Genomic DNA, 27,852 nt, shown 5'->3' on the forward strand with positions numbered 1-27,852 from the left:
GGGAAAAGTGCCCTCCAAAGGTGTCCCTGTCCTGTAGGGAGTTCCAGTGCAGGGGGTAAGGTAGACCACCTACCTGATGAGGAAACAGGTGAGGGGGTGGCCCGAGGCCCCAGCTGACCAGGGCAGGGTTTGGTCTCCACACCCCTGTCCACTTCTCCTGTGCCGGCTGGAGGCTGCTGTTGCCACACAAGTGCCCTCTCTTTGGTTCACAGGTGGGCATTCTCTCTGGCCTCCACTTAACATTCTGGGGTCCCGGACCCTGCCTCTCTCCTCCCCAGATCAAGGCTGAAGACCCCAGTGGTGACTCAGCCCCAGCAGCACCCCCGCCCCCTCAGCCGGCTCAACCACATCTGCCCCAGGCCCAGCTCATGCTGACGGGCAGCCAGCTTGCCGGGGTAAGTACTCGGGAAGGTCAGGGACAGGGGCACAGGCCGCCCAATGCCATCTGTTACAGGACCAGTGGCCTGGGTGACGTTCCAGGGCCACAGCTACTCTCCGCCACCTGCCATGTGCCCTCTTCTGCCTCCTGGAAGACTTGCTTCCTTACCAGTTTGGCTCAGGCACTAACCCCTCTCTGCTTTCTCTGCTCCCCATGCCCCCCGTGCCCGCCACCACGCCCACCCCACAGCTCACGGCGCTGATGCCAGCCCAGCAGCAGCTCCTCCTGCAACAAGCACAGGCCCAGCTCCTGGCCGCCGCTGTGCAACAGTCCAATGCCGCCGCCGCTGCTGCCGCTTCCTCCACCTCCTCCTCCTCCTCCTCCTCCTCCTCCTCTGCCTCCTCCTCAGCCTCGCAACCCCCAGCCTCCTCTGGGGGATGCGACCTGCCACAACCACAGCCTGCCAGCCAGTCCCCCGGGACCCCACAGCTCACCCTGTCCCAGCCCATCCAGCTCACAGCACAGGTAAGGGTGGCCCGGGAGCACAGTCCCCCCAGTGGAGGACCCGCAGGGGCATGCAGGGCTGGCTGGTCCTTGTGGACTGTTCCCACCACCAGCCACATGCCAGGCAGTTCCCAGAAACCCTGGGACGCCTTGGGAGGTGCTGCCCCCATCCCTCAGAGGGGCAGAGCAAGGCTCAGAGAGGGGACATCCTCCACAGGATGGAGCGTTTCCCACAGTGACCGCTCTGCGGGTGGCTTTCTCTCTCTCTCCGCGGAACCCCTGGGCTAAGTGCTTTCTGTGCCCCTGGCTGAGGGATCACAGCCATCTGGGAAGTTGTCGCATTATCCTCGATTTACTGCTGAGGAGGCCAGGGGCCACTGCACGAATGGCACCTGTGTGAGTGCAACTCGAAAGGCTGAGAGTCAGAATTAGGGCCTCACACTGTGTCCCCGGCTCAGCCAGTAAATCGCTCTTTCAGAAAAGGGGGCTGTGATCTCTGAGTTAAGGAATCCTGCATCTTTTCTCTGCATTCTGGCAACTTCTGCACATCAAATACTTGGGGGCTGTCTGCACATCAAAAAGTTAGGGGCCATCTTAGTGTCCTGGGGCTGCCATAACAAAGTCCTACAAACCGGGCAGCTTAAAACAGCAGACATTTCTTGTTGCCGGCCAGCGTGGGACACCAAGGTGTGCTCTCTCTGGAGGCTCTAGGGGACAATCCCTCTTTGCTTCTGTTAGCTCCTAAGGGTGCAGAAGCCCTTGGTGTCTCTGAGATGGATTGCTCCAACCTCTGTCTCTGCCATCTTCCCTCTGTGGGTGTCTCTCTGTATCCAAATGTCCCCTCTTATAGGGACACCAATCATTAGATGAGGGACCACCCCAAAGACCTCATTTTAACTTGATTATATCTGCCAAGATCCCATTTCCAAATAAGGTCATATTTATAGACACCAGGGGCTAGAACTTCCGACATATCTCTTTTGGGGACACAATTCAGCCCTTGACGGTGGCCAGTGGATTTCCCATAAGGATAACAGACGGGAGCAGAGGAGGAGCTGGGCAGGCTTCTCCTCCCACTTGGTCTGACCTCGCCAGCCCACTCGCCTACACCTGTCCTTGTCACCCAAGTGTGAGACCTCCCTGGTTTCCACAAGCATTTGAGTCTGTGGCCTGGGTGCGAAGGCGGTGAAGGTCCGGAGAAGTCCCACAGCAAGGAATCCTGTTTAACCTCCCTTAGCCCTGTGATTCCCATAACGACTGCTCGGCAGATGCCGTTGTCTCTCCCTCCACCCCCTTCCGTGGAACTCCTGGGCAGACGCTGCTACTCCAGGGCGCTGTCCAGTGCCCATGAGGCTGTCCCCCAGACAGAGTTCTGCCTCCCACAGGTCTTTTCACTACTGACGAGTGCCCAACTTTGGGACTGTCCTTCACACTGAGCTGGTATCTGCCTCTTGAGAGCTTCTTGTCTCTGGGCTTGATTCTGTAGGAACTCACAGGGCCATCCGTGCCCACGGCTCTGTAACGTATCTTCCGGACGTAGCCTCCCAATGCCGGGCTTACCACGGTAGCCATAACGAGGGCTTGTTCAGTACTGCCTTGATACCTGGCACTGTGCTCAAGTTGAATCCACAACTCACCATGGCCAAGGCTCTGAGGGGCAAAGTGACTTGCCTGCCCCAGGTCACACCGTGAACATAAGTGGCAGAGCAAGCAGCCTGGGAGTCAAGGGCTCTCGTCACACAATCTGGGGCTGCTGTATTTAGCGGTCCCTCAAGGGATGTGTGTCCTGCCCTCCCTCCCCAGCACCAGAGATCCCAGCAGCAGGTGTTCCGTTTGCCTCGCCCCACACACGGCTCTTCACAGAGCAACATGGAGGCTCCAGGCTCCGTGCTAGGTCTTGAATCTTGGTGTCTCTGCTCTTGTCCTTTGTTCCACCTGGAAGCCTGCTCCCTCCCTTACCCTGAACAGCTCCTCTTCATCCTTCAAGCCCCAGCTTAGGAGTCGACACCTCCAGGATGTCTTGATGAAGTTCCTCCCTCCAGCTGGCTTGCTTTCCTGCCCCCTCTGGGTGCCTGAAGTCCAGGCCTCTCCTTCTGATCACCCAGGGCCGTGTCCCACTCTGCCTGAGGAAGTGTCTGTTGAAAGAACACAGGTGACAGGGAGGAGGAGAGACAAGGCAGCCTAGTGCGGGCCCAGCCTGGCCCCCATCTGCCATGAGCAGTGGACACCCTTGTGTTCATGTACCCCTAGAACGACGTGCCCCAGGCTCCCTGCAGACTGCAGCAGCAGGCTGACCCCTGCCACCTGCCATCCCACCAGGCCTGATTCTCAAGGTCTCCTGAGCCCCTCACTGCCAAGCCCCCTCCTGTCGCTCCTCCCGTCCCAGCTTCCCTCAGCTCATCTTCCTTGTCTGTCCTCCGCAAGTGCAGAGATGGGTCAGGTTTGTTTTCTGGGAGTTCTGTCGCCCATGACCTCTTTCCACAACAAATGAATAGTCTGTTCTGCTGGTGCGCTGGCACCCTGCTGGGCCCAGGCTGTGACGGGGACCATGCTTCTCCTGCCCTGGCTGCCCACTGAGGCAAGGCAGGCCCCAGCTTGTGTCTCGTGCCTGCTGATTCCACTGTCTGTGCCTGCTCAGCTCTGCCCTGCGGCCATTGCCCGTCAGGCCCTGGAGTGACTCAGACTCATCCTTGCCCCTGAGGGCTCCCAGTCTTGCAGGGAAACAAATACACCAAAGAACCACTAAGAATGTTCCAGATGAAAAATACCAAGAAAGTCAAAAGCACCCCTAACCTTATCGGTTTGTTTTTAATTTTATCTATTGATATTAGAGGGAGAGAGGAAGGGGCGTATAGAGAGTTGATTTGGTGTTCCACTTAGTTGGGCATTCATTGGTTGCTTCTTGTATGTGCCCTGACCAGAGACCGAACCTGCGACCTTGGTGTATTGGGGCGGCACTCCAACCAACTGAGCAACATGGCCAGGGCCACTAACCCTGCCACTTTAAAATTTTAAAAAGTGCAAAGGGAAAGTCCCCCTTCTGTCCCTCTAATGCCAGTTTCCAAAGTAATACTGGTTAAACTGTTTGGCAAGAACCCTCCCTGCATTTTCCTAGCTTGTCCAGATAAAGGGATGATTAGCATACAGTTGTATGATTTGTGTGTTCAGCCCTCGGCACGAAGCTTTCCACTGAGGGGGCTGCATGGGTGTTTACTGAATCAATGAGAGATGTTTTGCTGCAGCTTTTTAATCAAGAGTAGGGGAGATGTCTCTCCAGAGGAGTCATTCAGAATGTCTGGGCTAGGGGTAGGTATTGATTGAAAATTTACATTAACTGTTAAAACATCATTTGGTATTTGGAGACTGAAAAAAAAAATCCCTATTTTTGTAATATGGCCATGGCAAATAGAGCTGGACAGGTAGGATCTAGTGGACAAAGGTTTCCTAGAGAAACCTAGTGGATGTGGTGGGAAACGAAAGGTGACCTATGTCCAAGGGAGTCAGGAAGGCTTCCGGGAAGAGGCAGTATCTGAACCAATGTAGGACAAATCACAGTTTACCAGGTGGGCCCTGGCCGGGTAGCTCAGTTGGTTGGAGCATTGTCCTGATATGCCAAGGTTGTGGGTTTGATCCCCAGTTGGGGCACATACAATAGTCAACCAATGAGTGCATCAGTAAGTGGAACAACAGCCATTGATGCTTCTCTCCATCTCTCTCTTTCTTTAAAATCATTAAAAAAAAAGAGTTTACTAGGTGGACGAGCTGGAGAAAGGGCAGTGGCACCGGGGAATTCTAAGGGTGGGCTCAGGGAGTTGCAGGTGGGAGTTGTGCTGGGAGACGGTGAAGGATGAGATGGGAGAGGGTGTCAGCTGGGCCACTCCAGGCGGCTGACAAGAAAAGGGACTATTTGGCTCATGTCACTGAAAAGGCCCAGGCTGGGATGTCAGGGACCTGTCTCCCTTTTCATCCTGGGAAAGGCAAGATGGGTGCCAGAACTTGTAAACTTGCAGCCACCCTGCCCAGGGAGATAAAACACACCCTGTAGCCAGGTTTGGCCAGGTTTGAGTCTGTTCCCCCAACCCCAGAGAAGGTGGGGTTAGTCTCACCTGGACTGTCTGAGAGTGGGGGAGAGCAAGTCCCCAAAAGGCAGAGATGGGTCCTATTGCTTGCAGAACAGGCAGTGGGTGCCAGGCCAGCTGAAGTACCCACTGGAGGGTGTGGGCCGTGTCCCAGGAGCCTGGCCGAGGCATGCTGGTCCCCATGGTTCCTGGGTTGGGGTTTGCTATGGCTCATCTATCCTGGAATTGTAGCATGAGGTAGCATGACTGTAGCCCGTATTCCACGTGCAGGCGGTTTTCCTCCCTGTTGAATGGTTCTCGGTGGTGTTCTGTCGCAGTCACTGGGACTTCCTGGGCTCCATGTGGCAGGGCCAGCCTCTGGGGGGCACTAGTTCATAGAATAGCCCACGCTAGAATCAGACCATCTCTGTTCATGCCCTCTCCCCACCACACTTTTCCTTTAGAGATTTTATTTATTTGTTTTTAGAGAGAGGGAAAGGCAAGGAGAAAGAGAGGGAGAGTAACATCAATGTGTGGTTGCCTCTCACGTGCCCCCAACTGGGGACCTGGCCAGCAACCCAGGCATGTGCCCTGACCGGGCATCGAACCGGCAACCCTTTGGTTCAGAGGCCTGTGCTCAATCCACTGAGCTGCACCAGCCAGGGCTCCCTGCCCACACACACACTTTTAAAGCTTCTAGTGGAGTGACTGGAAAAATCATAGTCACTTATTCATTCAACTAACGCTTATTGAGCACCATGTGTATGCCAGGTGCCCACTCATGGCCCAGAGAGGACGGCTGTGAACAAGGGAGAGGACCTTCTGTTCTAGTAGGGAGATGGACAGCAAACAAGTAAACGAGCCGGCAAAACCAGACTGGTTTAGAGTAAGTGTAATGAGGAAAACGAAACTGGGTGGTGCTGTAGAGGAAGGAAGCCACTCTTAATAGGGTGGTCAGGAAAAGTTTCACTGTGAAGGTGGCCTTCGAGAGCCGAGGCCTGAATGAGTCAGTGATGAAGAAGCCCGGGGAGAGCTTGGGGAAAGGCAACAGCCAGTGCAAAGGCCCTGAGGCGGAAAGCAGCTTGACTAGATCAGGGCCCAGAGGAAGGGGGCGTGGCTGGAGCAAAGCTAGTGAGTGGGAGACAAGTAAGAGGTGAGCAGGCGGCAGGCAGGACCAGCTTTTATGGGGCCTTGTGGGGCCTGATCAAGGAATTTGGAATGTATGACAAGTGTGATAGGAAACTTGGGTTTTTTTAGATAGGTGAGTGGCCCTTGACACCCTGATTGACCCTGACAAAGCTCCCTCCAGATGCTGCGGGGAGAATGGATTATGGGGGATAGGAATAGAATCAAGGAGCCCGGTTCTTGCGGTTGTCCAGGTGGGCGAGGGGGTGATGGTGGGGCCCTGGGATGCTATTTGGTGTGGTCGGATAGGTCAAGGGTGACTCCTAGGACTTTGGCATCAGCATCTGTGCGGTGGTCAGGTGGTTTTCTGAGATGGGTGGCGAGGTGGGGAGGAACAGGAAGGCTGGGGTAGGGAACCAAGAGTTTCGCTTTGGACAGTGTGATGTGAAGAGTATTAATCATCCAAGTGGGGCATCAAATAGGCAGACAGATGTGGGAGGCTGGGGCTCTGCAAAGGGCCTGGGCAGGGACTGGGGGTTGTGAGTCGTCAGGAAGAAGATGGAGTTAATGGCCAGATGGGGCTTCCACCGGGGGAGCTCACGGTCGAGCGGCGGGACTTGAGGGTGCTGGGGTAGCAAAGGGTCGTGTTGGAGGAGTATGTGGAGATTTCCAACGTGTGCTGTGGATTGTAATATTCCTCAGGCCTCAGAAACACCCAGTGGAGAATTTGATATCATTACCCCCATTCTGTAGATGAGAAAACCGAGGTCCTGGGAGAGAGACGACTTCGTAGTAATGACTGCCATTTAGGGAGGACCTTGTGAGTGAACACAGGTCAGCCTAAACTTTCTACACATGTTGTCTCATTTAATTCCTTTCATGGCCCCTTGAGATCAGAATTATTGAGATGTCACCTGAGGAAGCTGAGACTCAAGGAGGGCGAGGTGCCCGTGGCCCCACGGTGTATGAGGAACAGAGTCAGGTTCTGGCTGTCTCCAGGGCCCGGGTCTTTCCAGGACACCGTGCATTGTCACCTTCTACAGTGAAGGAGGCCGAGGCCACAGGGAGTGGCTTTCCCCCAAGTCACACAGCAAGAAGCAGGCAAGAGGGCCAAGGCCAAGCCCCCAAGGTTCTCAGCCCAAAGGGGCCCTTTGCCCCCGTCTAGCCCAACCTCCGCACTGTTCTGGGCAGGTGGGGGTGCAGTTTTGCCCAGATTGCCCCCGGGACAAATTGCTCACTGCCTTCCCAGGTGGCCCATTCCTCCCCTGGACGAGCGGACACAGTCGTGCCCCCATTTTGAACACAGCCAGTCACAACACAATTCACGTGGTCTCCAGACCCCATCCGTTCCTGTCCTCACCACTCTGGACTTAACTCTAGGCTGTCCATGCCTCAGCACTGGTCATAATTCGTCCAATCAGGGATGGCCAGTGGGTGTCGGCTCATGCGTGGGCACCATTCCAGTTTTGGGGGCCCACGACGGGAGCCAGGGGAGTCTTTCGGGCGCACAAGGGTGAGGCACTGCACCTGGGCCCAGGCCTCCTCTGGTTCCTCCCCCGAGGTGGAACCAAGCCAGGTGGAAAAATGAACAGGTACACTCCAGGTCACTCCTGTGTCCTATAAACCATGTGTCTCAGTCTTTCTGCCCCCAATCTGTGGCCAAGATCCCAGCTGCAGTAAAGCACAGCCTGCTCCGAACACCAGCAGTCCTCGGTTTACCTCATTCATTCGCTGAGAACTCACCGATGGCCTGTTCCGTGCTTGCACTGGGGTGGGGGTGATCAGAGTACAGCAATGCGCAAGAATGGGCCTCTTCGCTTCTCAGCTTTGATGGGGTGTGCCCGACCTCTGGGCTGGTCTTCCTCATGGGTTAGAGACTGAGCAGGTGGCACACTGAATATCCTTCCCACTAGCACCTCTGCGCTTTCTCTAACTTCGCTGCTTCTGATGTCCCCAAGTGGCTTCAGAGTGCACCCTGTCTTTAGATTGTGGAGAAATGGGGCCACCTACTGGCCAACCCCAGTCCTGAGCCAGCTCACTGCTCACCCAGAACCTCTCTTTCTTGTTCTTTAATTCCCTTAGTCAACAAACATGTAGTGAACATTCCCCATGTCCAGGTACCTTCTGCATGGGGGGCACAGTGAGGAATAAGGCAGCCAAGTCTCTGCCCTTGTGGGGCCGGCACCCACGCTCGATGGGGAGACAGGAAGCTGACAACTGCTGTGAAGGAAAGGAAGGAATGAAGAGGGCTAGAGACTCACTGAGGGAAAGGGAGACTCCTTATGCAAGTGAGCAGCCAAGGAAGGCCTCTCTGAGGAGGGGGCATTTTATAGAGACTTGAGTGATGAGGAGACTGGAGTGATGGGCAAATCAAAAAGGCGAGGAAGGCTCTGGCCTGATGGCTCAGTCGGCTGGAACATCATCCTGTACATCAAATGGTTGCAGGTCGATTCCTGGTCAGGGCATATACCTGGGTTGCAGGGTCAATCCCTGGTCAGGGTGCATACCCGAGGGAACCAATCAATGTTTCTCTCTAACATCAATGTTTCTCTCTCTCTGTCTCTGTCTCTCTCTCCTCCCTTCCTCTCTAAAATGAATAAGTATGTCTTCAGGTGAAATATGGATTTAAAAGGGGGAAGGTACAAAGCAACAGCATGTACAAAGGCCCTGAGGCGGGGACTTCTTTCTAGGCCTCAGGAACGGGAAGGAATGCAGTGTGGCTGGATTAGTTAGGGAGTGACAAAGTCCCAGGCGGTGAGGGAGGAGAGGCAAGCAGCGGCTGGCGCAGGCAGGGCCAGGGCAAGGAGTCAGATTATATTACAAATGTGATGAAACCCAAAGGAGGTTTTCTGGTTTGATTAATATTTTAGAGCAGGAAGTAGGGTTCCACAGAACTCCCCCCAGGGGTCTGTGGATAGAATTCAGGGGGGTCCATGAACTCGGATGGGAAAACAATGACGTCTCGATTTTTACTATCCTCTAACCAAAAACAGTATTTCCTTCTATTATGAATGTGGGCAGTTGCCTGCAGTGACACAGCTGTACGTGGGCTTTGTCACCAATAGGACGTTCAGCTATTTCCACATTCTGTACAGTTGTTGCAAGTCTCTTAAAATACTGTTTTCACTCATTACTGCTTTGAGATTGCAGTCATTACCCCGTTGCTTGATCTTAAGTAATGTGCTGATTAAAGAAACCCATAGATTACGATCATCACGGTTCAAAATACTTTTGATGACTGTATATTATATTTTATGCACTTTCTAAAAAGATTTTATTTATTTATATTTAGAGAGGGAAAGGGAGGAAGAGGGAGGGAAATATTGATGTGCGAGAGAAACATCAATGTATGGTTGCCTCTTGCACGCCCCCAACTGGAGACCTGGGCTGCAACCCAGGCCTGCGCCCCGACTGGGAACTGAACTGGCAACCCTTTGGTTGCTGTACAATCATCCCACTGAGCCACACCAGTCAGGGCTATGCATTTTTTTTCTTTAATTTTGAGAAGGGGCAGTAAGTTTTGTGAGACACCAAAGAATTTAGAGCACAAAACATTTTTTTAACGATTATTTATTTATTTATTTTTAGACAGAGGGGAAAGGAGAGAGAGAGGGAGAGAAACATCAATGTGCGGTTGCCTCTTGCATGCCCTCTACTGGGGACCTGGCCTACAACCCAGGTATGTGCCCTGACTGGGAATTGAACCAGCAGCTCTTTGGTTCGCAGGCCAGTGCTCAAACCACTGAGCCACACCAGCCAGGGCTAGAGTGCAAAACTTTTAGAATGTTGTGGGTGGGACTTGTGGTGGGTAGGATGGGTGGGGGAGACGATGAGGACGAGGGAACCAAGGCCGACCCCCAAGTTCACAGTCTGAGTAATGGATGGGCTGTGGATAAATTCCTCGTTTGGACTCCTCAGTGCAAGACCCCACTGCAAACTGAGTTTCATCTTCTCCACTCTTTTCCTCTTCCTGCTGATTCAGGAAGAAATCTGCAGACACCACCCTTTTGGGCTTTTGGGGAGAAAGAGGATCTTTCACTGAGTGTCAAGCTTGGGAAAGACAGGAGTTAAATATTTTAATTAACAAGCTAAGGGTTATAGAAAATCAGGAAAATACTAGTAATAAGACTTTATTCCTGTTCTTATTTAATTCAATTCAGTGCTTTTAATGGGGGCTTACCAGGCCCTGTTAAGTTTTAAGGATGCAAGAAGAATGAGACATGGGCCCTGGCAGGGTAGCTCAGTTGGTTAGAATGTCATCCTAACACATCAAGGTTGTGGATTCAATCTCCAGTCAGGACACATACAAGAATCAACCAATGAGCCCTGGCTAGTGTGGCTCAGTGGGTTGAGTGCCGGCCTGCGAACCAAAAGGTTGCCAGTTGGATTCCCAGTCAGGGCACATGCCTGGGGTGTGGGCCAGATTCCCAGTTTGGGGTGTGCGAGAGGCAGCCAGTCAATGTATCTCTCACACATCAGTGTTTCTCTCCCTCTCTTTCTCCCTCCCGTTCTCTCTCTCTAAAAATAAATAAATAAATAAAAATCTTTTAAAAAGGAAAAGAATCAACCAATGAGCCCCAACCAGCATGACTCAGGGGGTTAGGCGTTGTACTACAAAGTGTTGCTGGTTCGATTCCTGGACAGAGCATGTGCCTGGGTTGCGGGTCAGGTCCCTAGTTGAGGGCACACAAAGGTAACCAATCAATGTTTCTCTCCTTGTCTTCCTCCTTCCCTTCCCATCTGTCTGTAAATAAATAAATAAATAAAAGAGAATCAACCAATGAATGCATAAATAAGTAGAACAAATTAATGTCTCTCCCTCTGCCTCCCTCCCTTCCTCCTTCCTTCTCTTCGTCTCTCTCTAAAATCAATCAATCAATCAATCAATCAATAAAGAGGAATGAGACATGGCTTCTGCCTTCTAGACTTTCAGTCGAGCAGAGGAAAGTATATGTAAGCAAATGCAATGCATTGTGAGAGACGCACAGTGGAGCAGGTGGGCACCGTTCTGTGGGGTCTGACTTTTATACAATTTTCAGGGCCTTTTAGAGAAAAGGAAGACAAAATTATGAGACCAAAATTAGGCATGGGGTCTTGGAGGGGTCCATCGTAAGTGGGGCTAAAGCCCAAGCTTCCCTCACTTCAGGGTCAGTCCACATGCAGAAGGGAGGCAGCCATGAAGTTTTTATTGATGGGTGGGTAGGTGGTTGGGAAAGGGAAGGCAGAATGGACACAGTTTCAAAGGAGAGAGCATTAGCACTCCAAACCCCATAAGCTGTGGTCTTAGGTGATTAGCAGTAAGAGTGAGAAGGGTGAAAGGTCAGGAGCATCCAGGTACTCCATCCACTTTCCAAAGCACATGGACAAAGCAGAGACCTTCGCAGGTGGACAGGGAACAGCCTTCAAGTGTGGCAAGACAACTGGCTTCAAGCAGGAGCCTAAAGAAGTGTCTTCCTATAGTCTGTTGGCCATGTCAGAACTTAGGAAACGTAATGGTCAATTCATTAGAAAGAAACATGTGAGTCACTGGGGGGAAAAAAGGAAATGTGGCAAGATGAATGACTGGGAAAGCAGAGATGCTGGGCAGAAGTGACTGATCAACATTTCTTTCTTTATTTGGACTAAGTAAATGTTCAAAGTTCAAGAGGTACAGAGGGTTTACAGTGTTGCCAGTTTCCGGTACAGTTTCCTAGATCTAACCTATGCATACCCAAGCAGAATCCTAGATACAATTTTTTAAAACACAAACAGTAGCACACATCACACCCACTGTTCTGCCTCTTGAGCTTTCTACTCAACAGAACATCTTGGAGATTGCTCCACGTCAGGGCTCAAAGAGCATCCCCGTTATTTTTCATGAGTGCCTAATATTTCATTGCAAAGCTCCGCCCTGATGCACTCACTTGTCCCCTACTGCTGCATGCTCAGCTGGGTTCCACTCCTGCTGAAACACTACTTGCAGCTGGGAATATCCTTCTGGAGAGGTTACTTTGTGTGAGTATATCCCTAAGATAAATTCCTAGACGTGGGATGGCTGAGTCAAAAAGTGTGTGTGTTTGTAACTTTGATAGGCATTGCCAAATTACCCTCCCACCAGCGACGTGCAAGAGTGCTCCCCTTACACCCTAACAGAGCGTGCCGTGCGCTCTTATCCTTGCTGATCTGAGAGGTAAAAATAGTATCTCGGTGCTGGTGTAGCTGTGTTTATCTTATTGTGAGTAACTCTGAATATTTTTTCATTCAGAGCTGTTTTTATTTCCTTTGCTGGGCAGTCACCAGGCCTATCTGCTGACCGTATTACTATTGGGTCATTAGGTATTTTTCTTATTGATTTTGAACTGCTGTTCATATATTGAGAAATAAGCACTTAGTGTTGATTTCTTTTATTTCCCCCCTGTGGTTCACCTCCTGGGACATTAAGTTGGTCTTTGGAATAAAAATAGCATTGGGAGGAATTGAGGAGCATGTGTCATCCCTCCAGTTTCTCGGGAGGAAAAAATATTTTAAGTGTAGGTAATATACAGAGTGGGGCAAAAGTAGGTTTACAGTTCGTATGGCAGCTACTACAATGATTAATAAATAACAATACTAGAATTAGCTGTTTGGTGTATTCATTACTGTAAACCTACTTTCACCCCAGCCTGTAACTTGCAATTATACGTAAAAGTTGCTAATTATGAAACATCAGTCCTGGTTCGTTTAACAGATATGTGTGGAGCGCCTGCTGGGTGCCTGCTGCTGCTCTAGGTACTGAGGTTACACCGGTGCTCAGCAGTCCCCACCATGCTCTCACGAGCTGCCGTGACGATGAAGCAGCAAACAGAAGGGGCATCCTGAGAGAGTGATAAGTCTTGTGAAGGAGGTGAAATGGAGGTGACGAAGGGAGGTGGTGCTGGGCTGGTTGGGATCAGGGGGTCGAGGAGGGCATCTCCAAAGAGTTGACTTTGGGTTAGGAGCTGAGTGACAAGAAGGACCCGGGCTAAGTGTGAGAACTGGAACTGCCCGGCAGACGGAACAACCCACGTAAAGGCCCCGAGGTGGGGGTTGAGGTCAGGAAAACTAGCACAGGCCTCAGTATAAGGGACCCTAGAGGCCAGGGGAGGAGTTCAGTTGTAGTGGTGTGGGCTACAAGGATCCACTGAAGCGCTGGCCGGCTTGCTCAGTGGGTTGAAGTGTTGTCCCTGTAGAGCAAAAGGTTGCAGGTTTGATTCCTGGCCAGGGTACATACCTAGGTTTCTGGTTCCATCCCTGGTTGGGGTGCGTACGGGAGGCAACCGATCAGTGTTTCTCTCTCACACCAATGTCTCTCTCTCTCTCTCTCTCTCTCTCTCCACTCCCCTCCCTTCTTCTCTCTCAAAAAATCAATTGAAAACATAGCCTTGGGTGATGGCATAGCAATGGATTAAAAAACGAATCCATTGGCTCATTTGTGTGTGAGGGGGTTTTGCTTTTCCTTTTGGAAATATCCAAACCTAAAAGAAAAGAGAAGATATAAGGAACCACACATATCTTCAACCGGCTCAGTAGATACCAACATTTTGCCAATCCTCTTTCACCTATACTCTTACTTTTTTGGTGGAGGGGCTAGATTTGTTCCTTTCCCTCTTTCCCTCCTCATTGCCCTTAAACAAAAAATCCTTTCAGTGAAGTATAACAAATACCAAAAAGTGTGCAAATCCTAAGCGTACAGCTCAGTGATGCTCACTAACTGAGCATGTGCATCTCACTGGTACCCAGATGGCAGCTCCCCGGAAGCCCCCTGTGGTCCCTTCTCGTCTCTGCCTCCCGATGTCTAACATGCAAATGGATCATAAAAGAAATCACACAGGATGTTCTCTACCGTGACCAGCTTCTTTCGCTCATCATTACATTTGGGAATTTTTACTGCTGTGTGTCATCGGAGATTGTAGACTGCTCATTCTTGTCGCTGTGGCATTCCATGAGTCACAGTTTATTTACCCCATAAATTGTTGGCGGGTACTGGGCTGCCTTTAGGTCTTAGCAATCCCGCGTCGTTCTGCTATGAACATCCCAGCATGTCTTTCGGTGAACTCATGTACGCAGTCGTGGTGGCTCAAGCCCAGGCAGGGGGTTGGCTTTAGTAAGTGGTGCCTGTGTTCATTTGTTAGAGCTGCCACAACCAAGAACCATGGGCCGGGTGTCTTAAACCACAGAAATGTATCCTCTCACAGTCCTGGAGGCTGAGTCCAAAATCAAGGTGTTGGCAGGGCTGGTTCCTCCTGAGGGCTGTGAAGGGTCTGCTTCAGCCTTTCTCTTTGGCTTGTAGGTGGCCATCTTCTCTCTGTGTCTTCATGGCATCTTCCTCCTGTGCGTGTCTGTCTCTGTGTCCAGAATTCCCCTTTTCACGTGGAAACCAGTCAAGGTGGCTTAGGGCCCACCCTAAGTGACCTCATGTTAACTGGACCCTATCTTCAAAGACCCCATACCTCAGTAAGGGCACCCTCTGGGAGCCTGGGGGTGGGGATTCCAACATGTGCATTTGGGGGAGGGACACGGTTCAGCCCCTAACAGTGCCAAAGTTTCCCAAGGTGGTTGTCCAATCTCCTGACTCATGATGTGCTGGAGTACTTCAAAGTTCATTCCAGACATGATGCCATTTGCCTTGGGCGTGTTTTAAAAGGAGGGAAGACTTGGTCTGATTTACATTTTTAAACAATTCTATTTGATCCGTGGGGCTGTAAGACAAGGCAAATATTTCATCAAGAAAGAAAAGGTAAATAGAGTGAGCCCTCCTGGGATGGCCCAGGTAGGACACTCTGGAAGCCTGGGGTTGGGACAAACCTCCCAGGTGCCCTTAGCTCGGGGGTGCTGCTCAGAGATACCGTGGTCCTTCCCTCCCTGCCTGGTGCCAGGCCTCACCCCTGGAGGCTCAGGTGAGGGTGAGGGGCTCAGGCTGTCTTTCTGTCCACCGCCATCCCTGCCAGGACATACAGCAGCTCCTCCAGCTCCAGCAGCTGGTGCTTGTGCCAGGTCACCACCTCCAGCCACCTGCTCAGTTCCTGCTGCCACAGGCCCAGCAGAGTCAGCCAGGTAAGGTCCCCACCTGATGGTCTCCCTGCCGCCCCCAAAGAACTCCCCTTCCCCCCTCACCCCATGTGTCCCCCTTGTCTTCCCAGGCCTGTTACCGACGCCAAATCTATTCCAGCTACCTCAGCAAACCCAGGGAGCGCTTCTGACCTCCCAGCCCCGGGCCGGGCTGCCCACACAGGTGAGTATCCCCCAAGTGCACCTGGCTGGGTCAGCAGCAGGGCTGCAGAAGGCTGGGTGAATGAGGATGGGGTTGGGGCTGAGGGTCTCCTCTCCCTTTGTCCCACCCCACAGCCATAGGGCCAGGATGGGTGTTGGGAGACCTGGAAGCCAGCCCTGTCCTACCACTAATTTGCTGTGGGACCTTAGGGAAGCCATCCCTCTGTCTGGATCTTCCTCTGCAGTAGCGAATGCGCTGCAAGAATTTTTAAAGCACGCAGTACCTGACTACTTAGTCAGGGGCACTGACTTTTTTCCTTAGGTTGTCAAATTAAAAAAATGACAATAGCCAACACAACAACAGCTGTCCAGTGTGAATGAATCAAAATTATACCTATTTTTTTGTCAGATTGGCAAAAAATATTGTTTTGGTGTGCTGCAGAATTTTCGTAGCTTATGTCTGCCATGAGATGCAAAAGGTTGAAAATCGCCGCTCTGTAGAATGAGGGGAGTCAACCAGACTAGTGGCTCTTAACCTTTCAGGCACATGGATTCCTTTGGGAATCTGATGAAGATTTGGATCTGACCCCCACTACCCCTGGCTGCACATGTGCACAAACACAGGAAATTTGGGGGTTAGAAAGCCTTTAGGTTTGCGTGCCTTGGGTCTCTTCCAGGGCTTCAAATGGAGGGTTCTCTGAGGAAGGGTCTGTTGGGTACTATTCACTCGCCCTTCCCAGGCCAGACACCGAAAACAAGGGCCCACAGATATGCTTTATTCGGCCCACACCATGTTTTTAAAATTAAATTAGTTAACAAAATTCCCAGAAAACGCCAGATTCCCACCTTTTCTTTTTTAAAGATTTTATTTATTTATTTTTAGAGAGAGAGGAAGGGAGGGAGAAAGGGAGAGAAACATCAATGCGTGGTTGCCTCTCACGAGCCCCCAACTGGGGACCTGGCCTGCAACCCAGGCATGTGCCCTGACTGGGAATTGAACCGGTGACCCCCCTGGTTCGCAGGCCAGCACTCAATCCACTGGGCCAGAGCAACTGGGGCATCCCACCTTTTCTTGACAAAGCAGAAGCTCTGGCAAAACTGATCTGTGTCCACACGGCATGGTGGCAGTTGGCAGTCGATCACTAGCTGGAGCAGGGGTCCCCTCAAGCCGGCTGTGAACTCTGCAGGCCGCCTCGGCCCCTCCTGTCTGGCCTTCACGGTCTTTCCTCATTTGCTGCCCGCGCTCTAGACTTTCATAGTAATCTTTCACAATCCTTTACGGATTTCAAATTTCCCTCCTACTCATTTTTGTAACAGCCCTTTCAAAAAATAATATGAACTATTTAGAAAACCCTAAAAGTTTAGAGACTAATAGAGGGATTAACTGCAATTCTGCAATCCAAAAATGGTTGGAAATCAAGTTGCCCTCGTAACGTGGACACCAGAAGTCATTGGCTGCAAAACCTGTGCTGACCCAATGCCAGGTGGCCAGTGACTTTTTTCTCCTCTCTCTCGTGTGGTTTAGGCTTTGCTGAGAGCTGTTAACGTGTCCAACTACAGGGTGACGGTTTGACCCTGCTGGTGGTGGTAGCGGTGTTGCATCATCTATGATATATGCCCCATGTAGGCTTTCTAAAGTCTGAACATTTTCTGAATTCCCAAGTATATCTGGCCCCAGGGTTTTGGATAACGGATCAAGGACCTGTGTGACCAACTTCCCTGCACCCAGCACCTGCTTCAGATCTCCTGTTTTAGGGAGATGAAGCATTGCAGAAAGAGCTGTTGCTTCTATGTAAATCAGTCGCCCTTCACCTCTGCTTTTTAATACTTTCACTTTGCAACCTACCAGTTTTTAAATGCCTTATTTATTTATTTTTAGAGAGAGGGGAAGGGAGGGAGAAAGAGAGGGAGAGAAACATCAATGTGTGGTTGCCTCGTGCACGCCCCCTACTGGGAACCTGGCCCACAACCCAGGCATGTGTCCTGGCAGGGAATCGAACTGGCAACCCTTTGGTTTGCAAATCAGCACTCAATTCAGTGAGCCACACCAGCCCGGGCTCAGCCTACCATTTTAAACCAAGTTTCCCCAACCACCCCACAGGGTAGGCCGAGCAGCTGTAATGGTTCCATCCTGCAGAGGGGGAAACTGAGGTCCTGGGAGGTTGAGGCTTGTCCAGCTACCTTCAATTCTGTAGCAGAGCCAGTCCTTGACTCCCTGTCCGAGAGGACTCGCTGCCTCCAGCTCTAGGGAAAGAGCCCTTGGAGCAAGAACCCTCCTTCTGGGAATTTCCAGTCTGGGAGGGACTCTGCAGAGAGTTCCAGCAGCGAGAGGCCCCACGTGGGGCAGCAGAGTGTAACTTTTTTTTAAAATATTTTTTTCTTAATTTTATTTATTTTTAGAGAGAGGGGAAGGGGCAGAGAAAGAGAGGGAGAGAAACATCAGTGTGTGAGGGACATTTCGCTTCGTGGGATGACACCCAACCTACTGAGCTACACCAGCCAGGGTGCAGAGTGTAACCTTGACAAAACTAGCAGCCCAGTGTGGGGGGAGGGGACCTTTTGGGGGCAGGTGGAGAGGAATCTGCAGGAAGAGGCTGGAAGGCAGGGAGGGAGGAAGGGAAGGGGGACTGCATAGCCATTGCTGAGCCCCATCCTGGTTCCCTCGTCCTGCATCCCACCCACCTGCCCACCTCACCAGGCTGTGACCCGCCCCATGCTGCCCGACCCGCACCTCTCACACCCGCAGCCCCCCAAATGCCTGGAGCCACCATCCCATCCAGAGGAGCCTAGTGACCTGGAGGAGCTGGAGCAGTTCGCCCGCACCTTCAAGCAACGCCGCATCAAGCTGGGCTTCACGCAGGTCTGGGGCCACCCGGCTAAAGGCGGTGGGTGAGGGGATGAGGGGACAAGACAAGCTGATGGGTGGGGCAAGCCCAGTACCTGAAAACCCTGCCCTGACCGCCACCCTCTCCCTGCCCCACTGGCCCAGGGTGACGTGGGCCTGGCCATGGGCAAGCTCTACGGCAATGACTTCAGCCAGACAACTATCTCCCGCTTCGAGGCCCTCAACCTGAGCTTCAAGAACATGTGCAAACTCAAGCCCCTCCTGGAGAAGTGGCTCAATGATGCAGGTGGGACTGGGGCTCCTAGGTGGGTGGCAAGCACAGGGTCGGGGGAGGCACTATCTCATGCCCCTGTCTCCTCTTGGGCACAGAGACTATGTCTGTGGACTCCAGCCTGCCCAGCCCCAACCAGCTGAGCAGCCCTAGCCTGGGTTTTGATGGGCTCCCCGGCCGGAGACGCAAGAAGAGGACCAGCATCGAGACAAATGTCCGCTTCGCCTTAGAGAAGAGTTTTCTAGCGGTGAGGCCGCCGTGCTGGGCAGCACCGAGGGCTGGTGGGAGAGTGGGCCTGGGCTAATGAGCCCTCTGCCCGCAGAACCAGAAGCCTACCTCAGAGGAGATCCTGATGATCGCAGAGCAGCTGCACATGGAGAAGGAAGTGATCCGCGTCTGGTTCTGCAACCGGCGCCAGAAGGAGAAACGCATCAACCCCTGCAGCGCGGCCCCCATGCTGCCCAGCCCGGGGAAGCCAGCCAGCTACAGCCCCCATCTGGTACCAGAGCCCCTCGGGTGGGGCAGGGGCACAAAGCTCTGCCACCTCCTTGCCCCGCAGCAGGCACTGTGTGTGAAGCACGATCTACCTGGTGATCCACAGTGCCTAGAACAGAAGCAGGGAGAGTCACCCTTGTGGACAGGCTGTCACATGGGTGGAGCACTGTCACACAGGGACACAGAGTTCCCAGGGGGCTGTGGTCTTACATAGGGGGTACAAGCGCCCACACACATGGATGTAGCCAGAGTTGTCAGAGGACACAGTCACACAGGGACGGACATCAGCGGGGGATGCAGGCACACAGCCACGCAGACACAGGCCGGGATGTTACTACACCCCTGAGAGTGCACGCGGGTCTACAGCTGCGTGCAGACCCACTCGGGACAAGGCACACCAGGACACCCCTTTGTTCCATCTAGTGCGGAAAGGGCTGCAAGACCATGGAGAGGGGCACCCTCCACCCTGTGATGTGGGGGAGAGAGGGACCATCGGAGCCGAGTCATAAAGGGCAAGAGAGTTAGCCAGGCCCATGAAGGATGGGCGAAGGGACTGGGGTACACAAAGGCCTAGAAGCCAGAGTGGGTCCGGCCCAATTTGAGGAACTCCAGGACAGTTTAGTGTGGTTGGAGCTGGAATGTATTGAATTGAATGGGGGTGGGAGTTGGGGAGGGACCAAATACCCAAGTAATATACTGAGGAGCTTGAGCTTGAACTTGTGCAGTGCAGAGCTAAGGAGGAGTTTTGAGCTGTGGAGGGTCAGGGTCACTTTTCTAGTGAAGCTTCTGGGGATGATGGAGGGATGCGATTGGAGGCAGGGAGGCCAAGAAGGAGGTGGGTGGGTGTTCCCAGAAAACCAAGCCATGTGACATCCCAAGTCTGATGCAGAGACACAACTAACCCATAACCCCCCGACACACACTTCAGACCTGCAACTGGATAGTGTCAGAGGAGAGGCGGGGAGCCCCTCAATTGGGAACTACTCCCTCCTGCTGGTGGCTCAGGATCCCCTAGGCTACATGTGAAGAAAGATGGAGGAAAGCACCTGGCACAACACAAACGGAATTCTGTACCCGGAGCCCGGCTTCCCCATCCTGGGGACAGAGGAGCAGGGATCATACCCACAGGGAGCACCACAGGGGCTTCTGGGAGACAGCGGCCTAACCATGCCTTCTCTCCTCTCTCTCCAGGTCACACCCCAAGGGGGTGCTGGGACCTTGCCGATGTCCCAAGCTTCCAGCAGTCTGAGCACAACAGGTTAGGGGGGGGCAGAAGTCGGTGGGGGAGAGCACGACGCAGGCCTGAGCCCGAGGGGGTCTCAAGTGGCTCAGGGTGTCCATGTCCATGGGCCTCGGGGCTGAGCCTGGGGGTGAGGGGGCAGGGAGGATGAAGGGGAGAGGACAGACTCACCCGTCCAGGACAGAGAAAAGCATGGGGTTCCGAAAGGCGACATGCTTGGATTCTGTTCCTGGCATTTATAAACTCGGTGAGCTCCCGAAGTGACTTTATCTCTCTGGGCCTCAGTTTCTATAAAACCGTTGGGGAAGTGTAATGCATGCAGAAGCTGTGTGCATGTATGTACATACAGACACATGAGTGTCATGCATGCACACACCCTTTTGCACAAAGCACCCTTACCTGGGGACAGGGCCTCATATACCATACATAAGAAAACTATTTTTAAAAAACCCACAATATTGCCCCTCCTCAGGTTAAGAAATAGTAAGTGGAGGTTTTAAAAAACAGTAAAGTGTGCCTGAACTGTTCTAAATGCTTTACAAAGAATGTTGACTCATTTAATCCTCACACCCATTTCATTATCCCCATTTTCCTCATGAGGGAACTGAAGGCCAGAGAGGTGAAAGCACTTGCCGGGAGGAGCAGGTGGGATGTGACGGAGCCAGGAATGGCTGCGCTGGCTGTCTGGCCTGAGTCTGGGCTCTGAGCCCTCTCAACCTGCCAATTCCTGAGCCCAAAGCCCAATCACAGCTGCACCCCCCTTCATGGCCCCTAGAGGGAGCCATAGGGCGCTGTCTTCTGGGTGTCCCCAGTTCTTTCTCTCCCCCCCCAACCCCCCGCAGTGCTTATCTGTATAAAAAGGAGCCCCGGCTGAGATTCAGGGCAGGGTACAAGGGGCGCTAGGGTGCTATCACGCACTGGGCACAGGGCTCGGGCTCAGTGAGTGACAGCTGCTCTTACTTTGATGACTGTGACTGCCGTTACCATGGCAGTGGCACAAAGAAATGGCCCTGGGAGGAGAGGGCGGAGGCTTAAGTGGGCTCTGACCGAGGAGTCTCTGGGAGACTGGGGCTGGAGGAGGCAGGCAGGAGAGAAACCCCAGGTTCCTGAGTGGAGGGCGAGTGCAAGCTGAAGTCTCCCTTGCTCTGTCTCTCTCTGGCAGTTACTACCTTATCCTCAGCTGTGGGGACGCTCCACCCTAGCCGGACAGCCGCAGGGGGTGGGGGCGGGGGCGGGGCCGCGCCCCCCCTCAATTCCATCCCTTCTGTCACTCCCCCACCCCCGGCCACCACCAACAGCACAAATCCCAGCCCTCAAGGCAGCCACTCGGCTATCGGCTTGACGGGCCTGAACCCCAGCGCGGGGTAAGTGGGCAGCTGCAGGTGGGGAAGACTGTGGGGAGAAGCAGGATCGCTGCTGCTTCCAGGGTGGGTAGCCGAGCCCGAGCTCTGCCGGTGGCCCTGCCTTCGCTAATGCCTCTGCTTTGCCTCTTGCAGAAGCACAATGGTGGGGTTGAGCTCCGGGCTGAGTCCAGCCCTCATGAGCAACAACCCTTTGGCCACTATCCAAGGTGCGTGCTGCCTCATGTCACTCCCATGGTCACCAGCCCCACCCCTGTGGGCCTTGAGCCCCTCCATTGCTGCTCCAGCCATGCCACCCTGCCCCTGCTCACTGCATTGCTCGCCTCTTCATACCATCTCACCTTTGGGGAAAGTGTGAGGGCTGCTCATGGGGGTCAGTGGGGCTGATGGAAAGACAGGGCGCTGCAGGCAGGATGCTGAAAGGCGCCGCCAGCCCAGCCTCTCTCTTTCCCTGCCAGCCCTGGCCTCTGGTGGAACCCTGCCCCTTACCAGCCTTGACGGCAGCGGGAACCTGGTGCTGGGGGCAGCCGGTGCGGCCCCAGGGAGCCCCGGCCTGGTGACCTCGCCGCTCTTCTTGAACCACGCTGGGCTGCCCCTGCTCAGCGCCCCGCCTGGCGTGGGCCTGGTCTCGGCAGCTGCTGCAGCTGTGGCGGCCTCCATCTCCAGCAAGTCTCCTGGCCTCTCCTCATCCTCCTCGTCCTCATCCTCGTCCTCCTCCTCCACTTGCAGTGAGGCCGCAGCACAGACCCCTGGAGGCCCAGGGGGGCCGGAGTCAGGGTCCAAGCCCGAGTGAAGGCCCACTATGCCTCCCCTCCTACACTTCTGACTCCCACCTTGGTCTCTCGCCCAGAGGAGGGCGAGGAGGCCAGCGGTGGGGGTGCAGAGGGTCCTCGGAGCAGAAGTGACAAGGGAGGAAAGACCAAAAAAAAACAAACAAAACAAACAACCAAAAAAAAAGAAAGAAAGAAACCAACAACAAAGAAAACCAAAAATAATCACAACAGAAACCAGCTGCCCCAAAGGAACCAGAGGTGAAAAACAAACAAAAACCAAAAACAGACCAAAAAATCCCCCACAAAACCAAACAAACCAAAAACCAGTTGCAAGCCAGACCTCAGTGTGCTCACCCTCACCGCTATGACACCAAATAAGAACCCCCAGCCAGGGGCCGAGAAGCCTCATGAGGCGGACCTCACCCGGAGACCCTGGCTGTGGGGTCAACCCACAACCTTGCCGCCCCCAGCGGGGGCCAAAGAAGGAAAAAGAACGTGCCAGCCTCCTAGCCTCAGACCCCAGCCCTGGGCCAGAGAAGACAGGGCACAGCCTGGGGCAGAAGGGTGGGCTCAGAACCACCCGCCAGTTGTTCCTTTCCAGAAGGTGAAAGAGAAAGGGCCTGAACAACCTTACACCAAATATTCAGTAGCTTCATCCAAAGGATGTACAGAATTTTTAGCGTTGCGCTCAACAGAATGTGTCCCTACCATGTGTCCCTCTCTCCCCTGACCCCCAGGTCTCCTCACCCAGGCAGGGGGTCTCGCTTTAACCTCCTCCCTACCCCAGCCAGGGGAGTGCAGGGGAAGGCCTGGGATGACTTTTCATCCCTGTACCTCCCCCCTTTTTCCTTTGAAGGTTGGGCTAGGCCATTTTGCCAAGTTCTAGCTCTCACTCATTCCCCCCACCCTCACCGGGTCACCCTCCTCTGCTCTGGGATCTTCCCCCTCCCCAGCCCATGGGAAGGTGGAAGTTCCAGGCAAGAGGGGATGAGGTGAGGGCATTCAAGTTGTTTTTTCCATCCTTGTCTGTCAGTTTCCCTGAAAAAAAAAAATCATATTCCAGTGCCTATCCGTGGAATCCTTCACGTTCTTTGACATTGACCAGAAACCAAAAAGAGAACTCGTTCACTCCCCGCCCCCACCCCATGCCCCTCTGACACTGGCAGATGCCTCTTCCTCTCCCCCCCCCACGCAGACACGCATGCACCCCAGTGGTGGGGTTCCTTGAGATGGCATCCCCATCAGGGTCCATGTGGCAGGGACAGTGCCATGACCTGTGGTCCCCATCCAAGAGGGCACCAGTGGCAGTGCTCCCATGAGACCTCCCTCGAGTCTTGCCTGGATCCTGTGTTTGCTCAGCCCTAGACACATCTCGACTACGACAGACGGAGGGGAGACACCGCTGGGAGCCACTTTGCCCTCCTGCTATTGTGGAGGCCGACAAAGTTTTGAACCAAAAACAAAAACAGAAAACCAAACAAACAATAAATTAAAACTAGAAAAAAAAGAATTTATATATATATATATATTTAAGGGAAAGAAGATGAGGACTCTTAAAGTATAAGAAGGAGCCGCGAGGCGGAGCCAAGCCCTGCCCCAATGGTCCAGGACCTTGGTCCCCAAGGCGCGGATAGAAGGATGGATGCTTCTTTCTCTTCACAAATACCTCATGGACGTCGTCTTCGGGAAAGCCGGAGGGGGGCGGCTGGGGCAGGGCCTGTCCCTCAGCCAGGGCAGATGGAAGTGGGTGGGCAGGGCTGAGAAGGGGGTGTCAGGGACTGGGGTAAAGAGCCCCATACTCCCTGCCCCACCCCAATCAACTGAAAAAGCTTTAAAAAAGGAAAAAAGGAATAAGAAGACAAAAAGAATGGACGAAGGAAAACTAACAAACTTTCGGGTGGTTTGATTCCTCCTTTGATTTCTTTTTCTATTCTCTTCCGTCTGCCCTCTCTCCTCTGTGTCCTTTCTCTCTGCTCACCTCCGTCTCTGTCTCCCTCTTCCTTCCTACTTCTCTTACCTCTCTCAATCTTGTTCTTTCTGCGTCTCTCCTCAAACCAAAGTGTTGCTGTGAAGGACACGAGCCATGGAAATCAGAGTGGCCCCGCCCCTCACTGAGCAGAGCGTAGCAGAGGGACGGGAGCGCCCTGGGAGTCAGTGCTGCTGGACACTCCGAGGAGAGGCAGATAGAGCCTCAGTTGCCACCCTAAGGCCCCAAGGCCTCAGTGTTCTTTTTCTCTTGTCTCCCCTCTCCCACCCGGGAAATGAAACTGTTGGGCTGGGCCACAGAGGCAGCAGAGACTCGGCTGTTGCGGGGGTCTGGGGTGCCTTGTCTGGGCAGCAATGGGGTGGCCACCTCTACGACCCTGGCACCCATGATGGGGCCTGGCCTGCCATCGGCCCATCCTCACCGGAATGTAAGCATCTCCGACTCCCTGCCCTCACCCTACCTCTGAATTTGTCCATTATTATTTCCTGAAGAGAAGAGAGACTGTTGAGGCGGCCTGGGCCCCAGCCCAAGGGTGGAGAGGGGGGCCAAGGGCTCCTGAACAGACAGTAAGGACATTTGAGCAAAGCTGAAGGAAGTACAACCAAAAACCCCTCCGAGAAGACAGGCAGCATGGAAGGCATGGTGGAGATGACTCAAACAAAAACTATGATTCTAGACCAAAAAAAAAAAAAAAACCCAAGCAAACAAACAAACAAAAAAAGCCAAAAAAAAAAGAAAAGAAAAAAAAAAGAAAAAATGGAAAAAAAGGAAAAAAAAATCCAGGACTCACCACCACCCACTTCATCCTGCTTCCTCCCCATCAAGTCCTGCCACCTGGGACCTCTCCCCAACCCCAGTGTGGGGGGAATGGGGCAGACACCAGAGGAGGAAGTAGGGACAGGGATGGGCTGATGCCCTGACACTGGTGGAGGGACCCCCACACAGCCGGGGGTGGTGGGGACCCTCCCCGTACAACCCCCATAACTGGGAAAATAAAAACAAGAATAAAAGAAAATTCCTGGGTGGGGGAAAAATAACCAAATCCCAAGCTTTAACTACAGCTGTGAAACCAAATATTGGGAAGGGGGTGGGAGGGAAGGAGGGGCAAGTGTGCCCCAGGTCTCCCCCCTGGGCCCCCCTCCCCCGAGGACTCGAGATAAGGCACCAAATACCTCATAGAACTTTAATGTTAAAAAAAGGAAACCAAATATCGTTGGCTGGGGGCCAGCCAGGGCAAGGGGCTGGGGGTCAGGAGGGAACCAGGGTTGGGAAGGTGATGGGGGAATTCATGCCTCCCACCCCCCTCTTGCCCCTTCCACTCCAGTCCCCCGTCTCGACTCCGGGAAACAAAACTATCTCATCGTTTTTATTTTGTGGTCTGTACAGAGCCTGTGTCCGTGTGTCTGTGTGTGAACGAGAGAGATGGGGGGTTGAGGGACATTATATGGGGGCTGGGTGGGGAGACTCCAGGCCAGGCTCTGGGCTAGGTGAGATGTGTCAGGTGAGGGGCCAGGGACCTGGGCTAGGAAAAAAGGAAGCTGAATGCATTGGAGAAAAGGAATGATGAATTTCTTTTCCCCAACCGTGACCTCCTACTTGAGGGAGGGACAGAGAGTGGGCCTATCCTAATGGTGGGCCTTTTAATTGTGCCAAAAAAAGCCAGTAACTAAAACACCTGTCTCTGTTCTCTTCTGGGAGGGAGGGGCTGGGCTGTAAGTAGGCTTGAGTGGAGATGGGGAACCCAGGCCCCTGTATGATCAGGAGGAAGAAGGATACGAGTTTCCCACACCTCTCCCTGGGGAGGGCCAAGAGAAAGGGTCTCCAAGCTCCACACCCAAGCCAAGTAGGGGGGGTGACCTCCTGACCTGACTAGATTTCCTCACCCACCCAGATTCCAGGCTGCCTCTCTCCCTTTTAGCCCAGGGTAGGGGGAACTGAGTGAGAGAGTGAGACAGACTGAGCAAGACTGAGACACGCGGGCCCCCACTGGTCTCTGAGTGGGAAAGGCAAGTGCGAGAGATAAAGGCCTCCAAGACAAAAAAGAAACAAACCAAAGATTTAACCATTAAAAAAAAAAAAAAACCCACAGACAACTCCGCTACCTTTTTATACGTTGGAAAAAAAAGCGAAAAAAATTTAAAAATAAAAATTAAAAAAAAATACACAAAACAAGCCGCAGTTCCTTCGTGTGGTTTGAACTTTGACCTCAGCAGTCTCCAAAGCAAGATGACGATGACAAAGGCGAAACAAAGAAAAGGAAAAAATAATGTATATTTTTAAGTATTTGTCCTTGAGATGTTAGCTCCTTGTTAAACACAAGAAGGAGAGAAAAAATCCAGACAGAAGTGTTGCTGGGACGGAGACAACTATTTACTATGTCTGTGACCCCTCCCCTCTGCCTCCCCCTTCCCCTCCCCTCCCCTTTCCTCATCCCTGCTGCCTCTCCCCCAGCCTGTCCTCCACTCCCAGGGGCTCAGTATTTATTTATTTATATAATTGCAGGGTGACTGGGGGCCTCTCTCAACAACTTGTAGAGAAGGCCTTTGGATCATGTGGGGAAGGGGGAAGGAGTCTTTGGGGAAAAGCAGGGGCCTGATCTTTGATCAACTCCTCTTTGCTGGCTCCTTACTGGCTTCTTATCCCACTGCTGCCACCATCACCTCCCAAATCCAAGGCTGCACTAGGGCAAGGTGACCCCCCCACCCACCATGTAAAGATCTGATTGGCTCAGCCCTTGCTGGGTGGGTGTTTCTCACCTACTCGTTTGATTGACCAGGTTGGAATGGGGATGGGAAGTGGCAAGTAGTGGGCATGGGAGACCAAGAAGTGGCATCTGGAAATTGATTAGGCCCTGGAGACCTGCCTTTCCTCCATTCTCACGAAGTTAGCCCCTCTTTTCAGTTCTGTCTGACCCCTGTGTTGGTAGCCCCTCCCTTCCCATCATGTACCCCCTTCCTGTCTCTTCTCGTGGTAGCGGGTTAGCGTTTCAGTGTTCTTAACTCCAATCTGCTTGTTCATTGTACAATGTGCTTCTTTTAAGGCCCCATTTTTGTAACTTGAGTGTGTCATTCATCTGAACAACATCAAAAAATAAAAAATTAAAAACTGTACAGAGAGAAATGATGCCTGCTCTCCCTTGGTCTCCTCTCTGTTCTGGAAGAGTGGCAGGGAAAAATCAGGGTATAGGGTGGCTACGTACGTGCTGGGGTGGGGAGGGCTTTACCTCTCTGTTCAGTAAACATTCACTCAGAAGTAAGGCCTGAGCAGGTTTTTTCAGCCAGTCAGAAAACCAAACCTCAGAACTTAGAATGAATTCAAATTCCCAAATTCCAATCTCAGTTCTGCCATTTTATAGATGGGACCTTTGATATGTGAGCTTCAGTGTCTTCATTCATAATAGGAATAATACCTACCCTGGGGTTATAAAAATTAAATGATATAAATGCTTAGGACAGATCTCCAGCACAATGAGAACCACACACACACACACACACACAAGCCAGAAACCAGTATTTCCCCACTTCCATCCCCAGAGAACAAAAGCTTTTAAAAACTTGAGTTGACTTTGAAGTTGTCTGGTGAAACAAGGTACACATCCTTCTTTTTC

At 52.7% G+C, this 27,852-nt stretch overlaps 1 protein-coding gene and 1 non-coding gene across 12 annotated transcripts in view; both read left to right on the forward strand.

Annotated features, from left to right (window-relative positions):
* Positions 1-27,347, forward strand: part of POU2F2 (POU class 2 homeobox 2) — a 38,023-nt gene extending 10,676 nt beyond the window's left edge. The window contains exons 5-16 of one of the 11 annotated variants that reach the window (XM_053915828.2): positions 213-395; positions 629-904; positions 15,012-15,117; positions 15,204-15,295; positions 18,020-18,133; positions 18,263-18,404; positions 18,488-18,636; positions 18,712-18,888; positions 20,076-20,142; positions 21,287-21,488; positions 21,621-21,694; positions 21,944-27,347. In XM_053915828.2, the coding sequence (XP_053771803.1) occupies positions 213-395; positions 629-904; positions 15,012-15,117; positions 15,204-15,295; positions 18,020-18,133; positions 18,263-18,404; positions 18,488-18,636; positions 18,712-18,888; positions 20,076-20,142; positions 21,287-21,488; positions 21,621-21,694; positions 21,944-22,278 (1,917 nt within the window). In that variant the 3' untranslated portion in view covers positions 22,279-27,347. Of the gene's footprint in view, positions 1-212; positions 396-628; positions 905-15,011; positions 15,118-15,203; positions 15,296-17,971; positions 18,134-18,262; positions 18,405-18,487; positions 18,637-18,711; positions 18,889-20,075; positions 20,143-21,286; positions 21,493-21,620; positions 21,695-21,943 lie in introns of those variants that run through there. The other 10 variants (XM_053915822.2, XM_053915823.2, XM_053915829.2 and 7 more) reach the window with 10 other exon arrangements.
* On the forward strand, positions 11,452-11,586 carry LOC112320279 (small nucleolar RNA SNORA2/SNORA34 family). The gene has a single exon (XR_002976411.2). It is a non-coding gene; the product is annotated as a small nucleolar RNA SNORA2/SNORA34 family (small nucleolar RNA).
* Positions 27,348-27,852: the final 505 nt, after the last annotated feature.

Source organism: Desmodus rotundus, chromosome 12 (genome assembly GCF_022682495.2).
Source record: "Desmodus rotundus isolate HL8 chromosome 12, HLdesRot8A.1, whole genome shotgun sequence".
Lineage (NCBI taxonomy): Eukaryota > Metazoa > Chordata > Mammalia > Chiroptera > Phyllostomidae > Desmodus > Desmodus rotundus.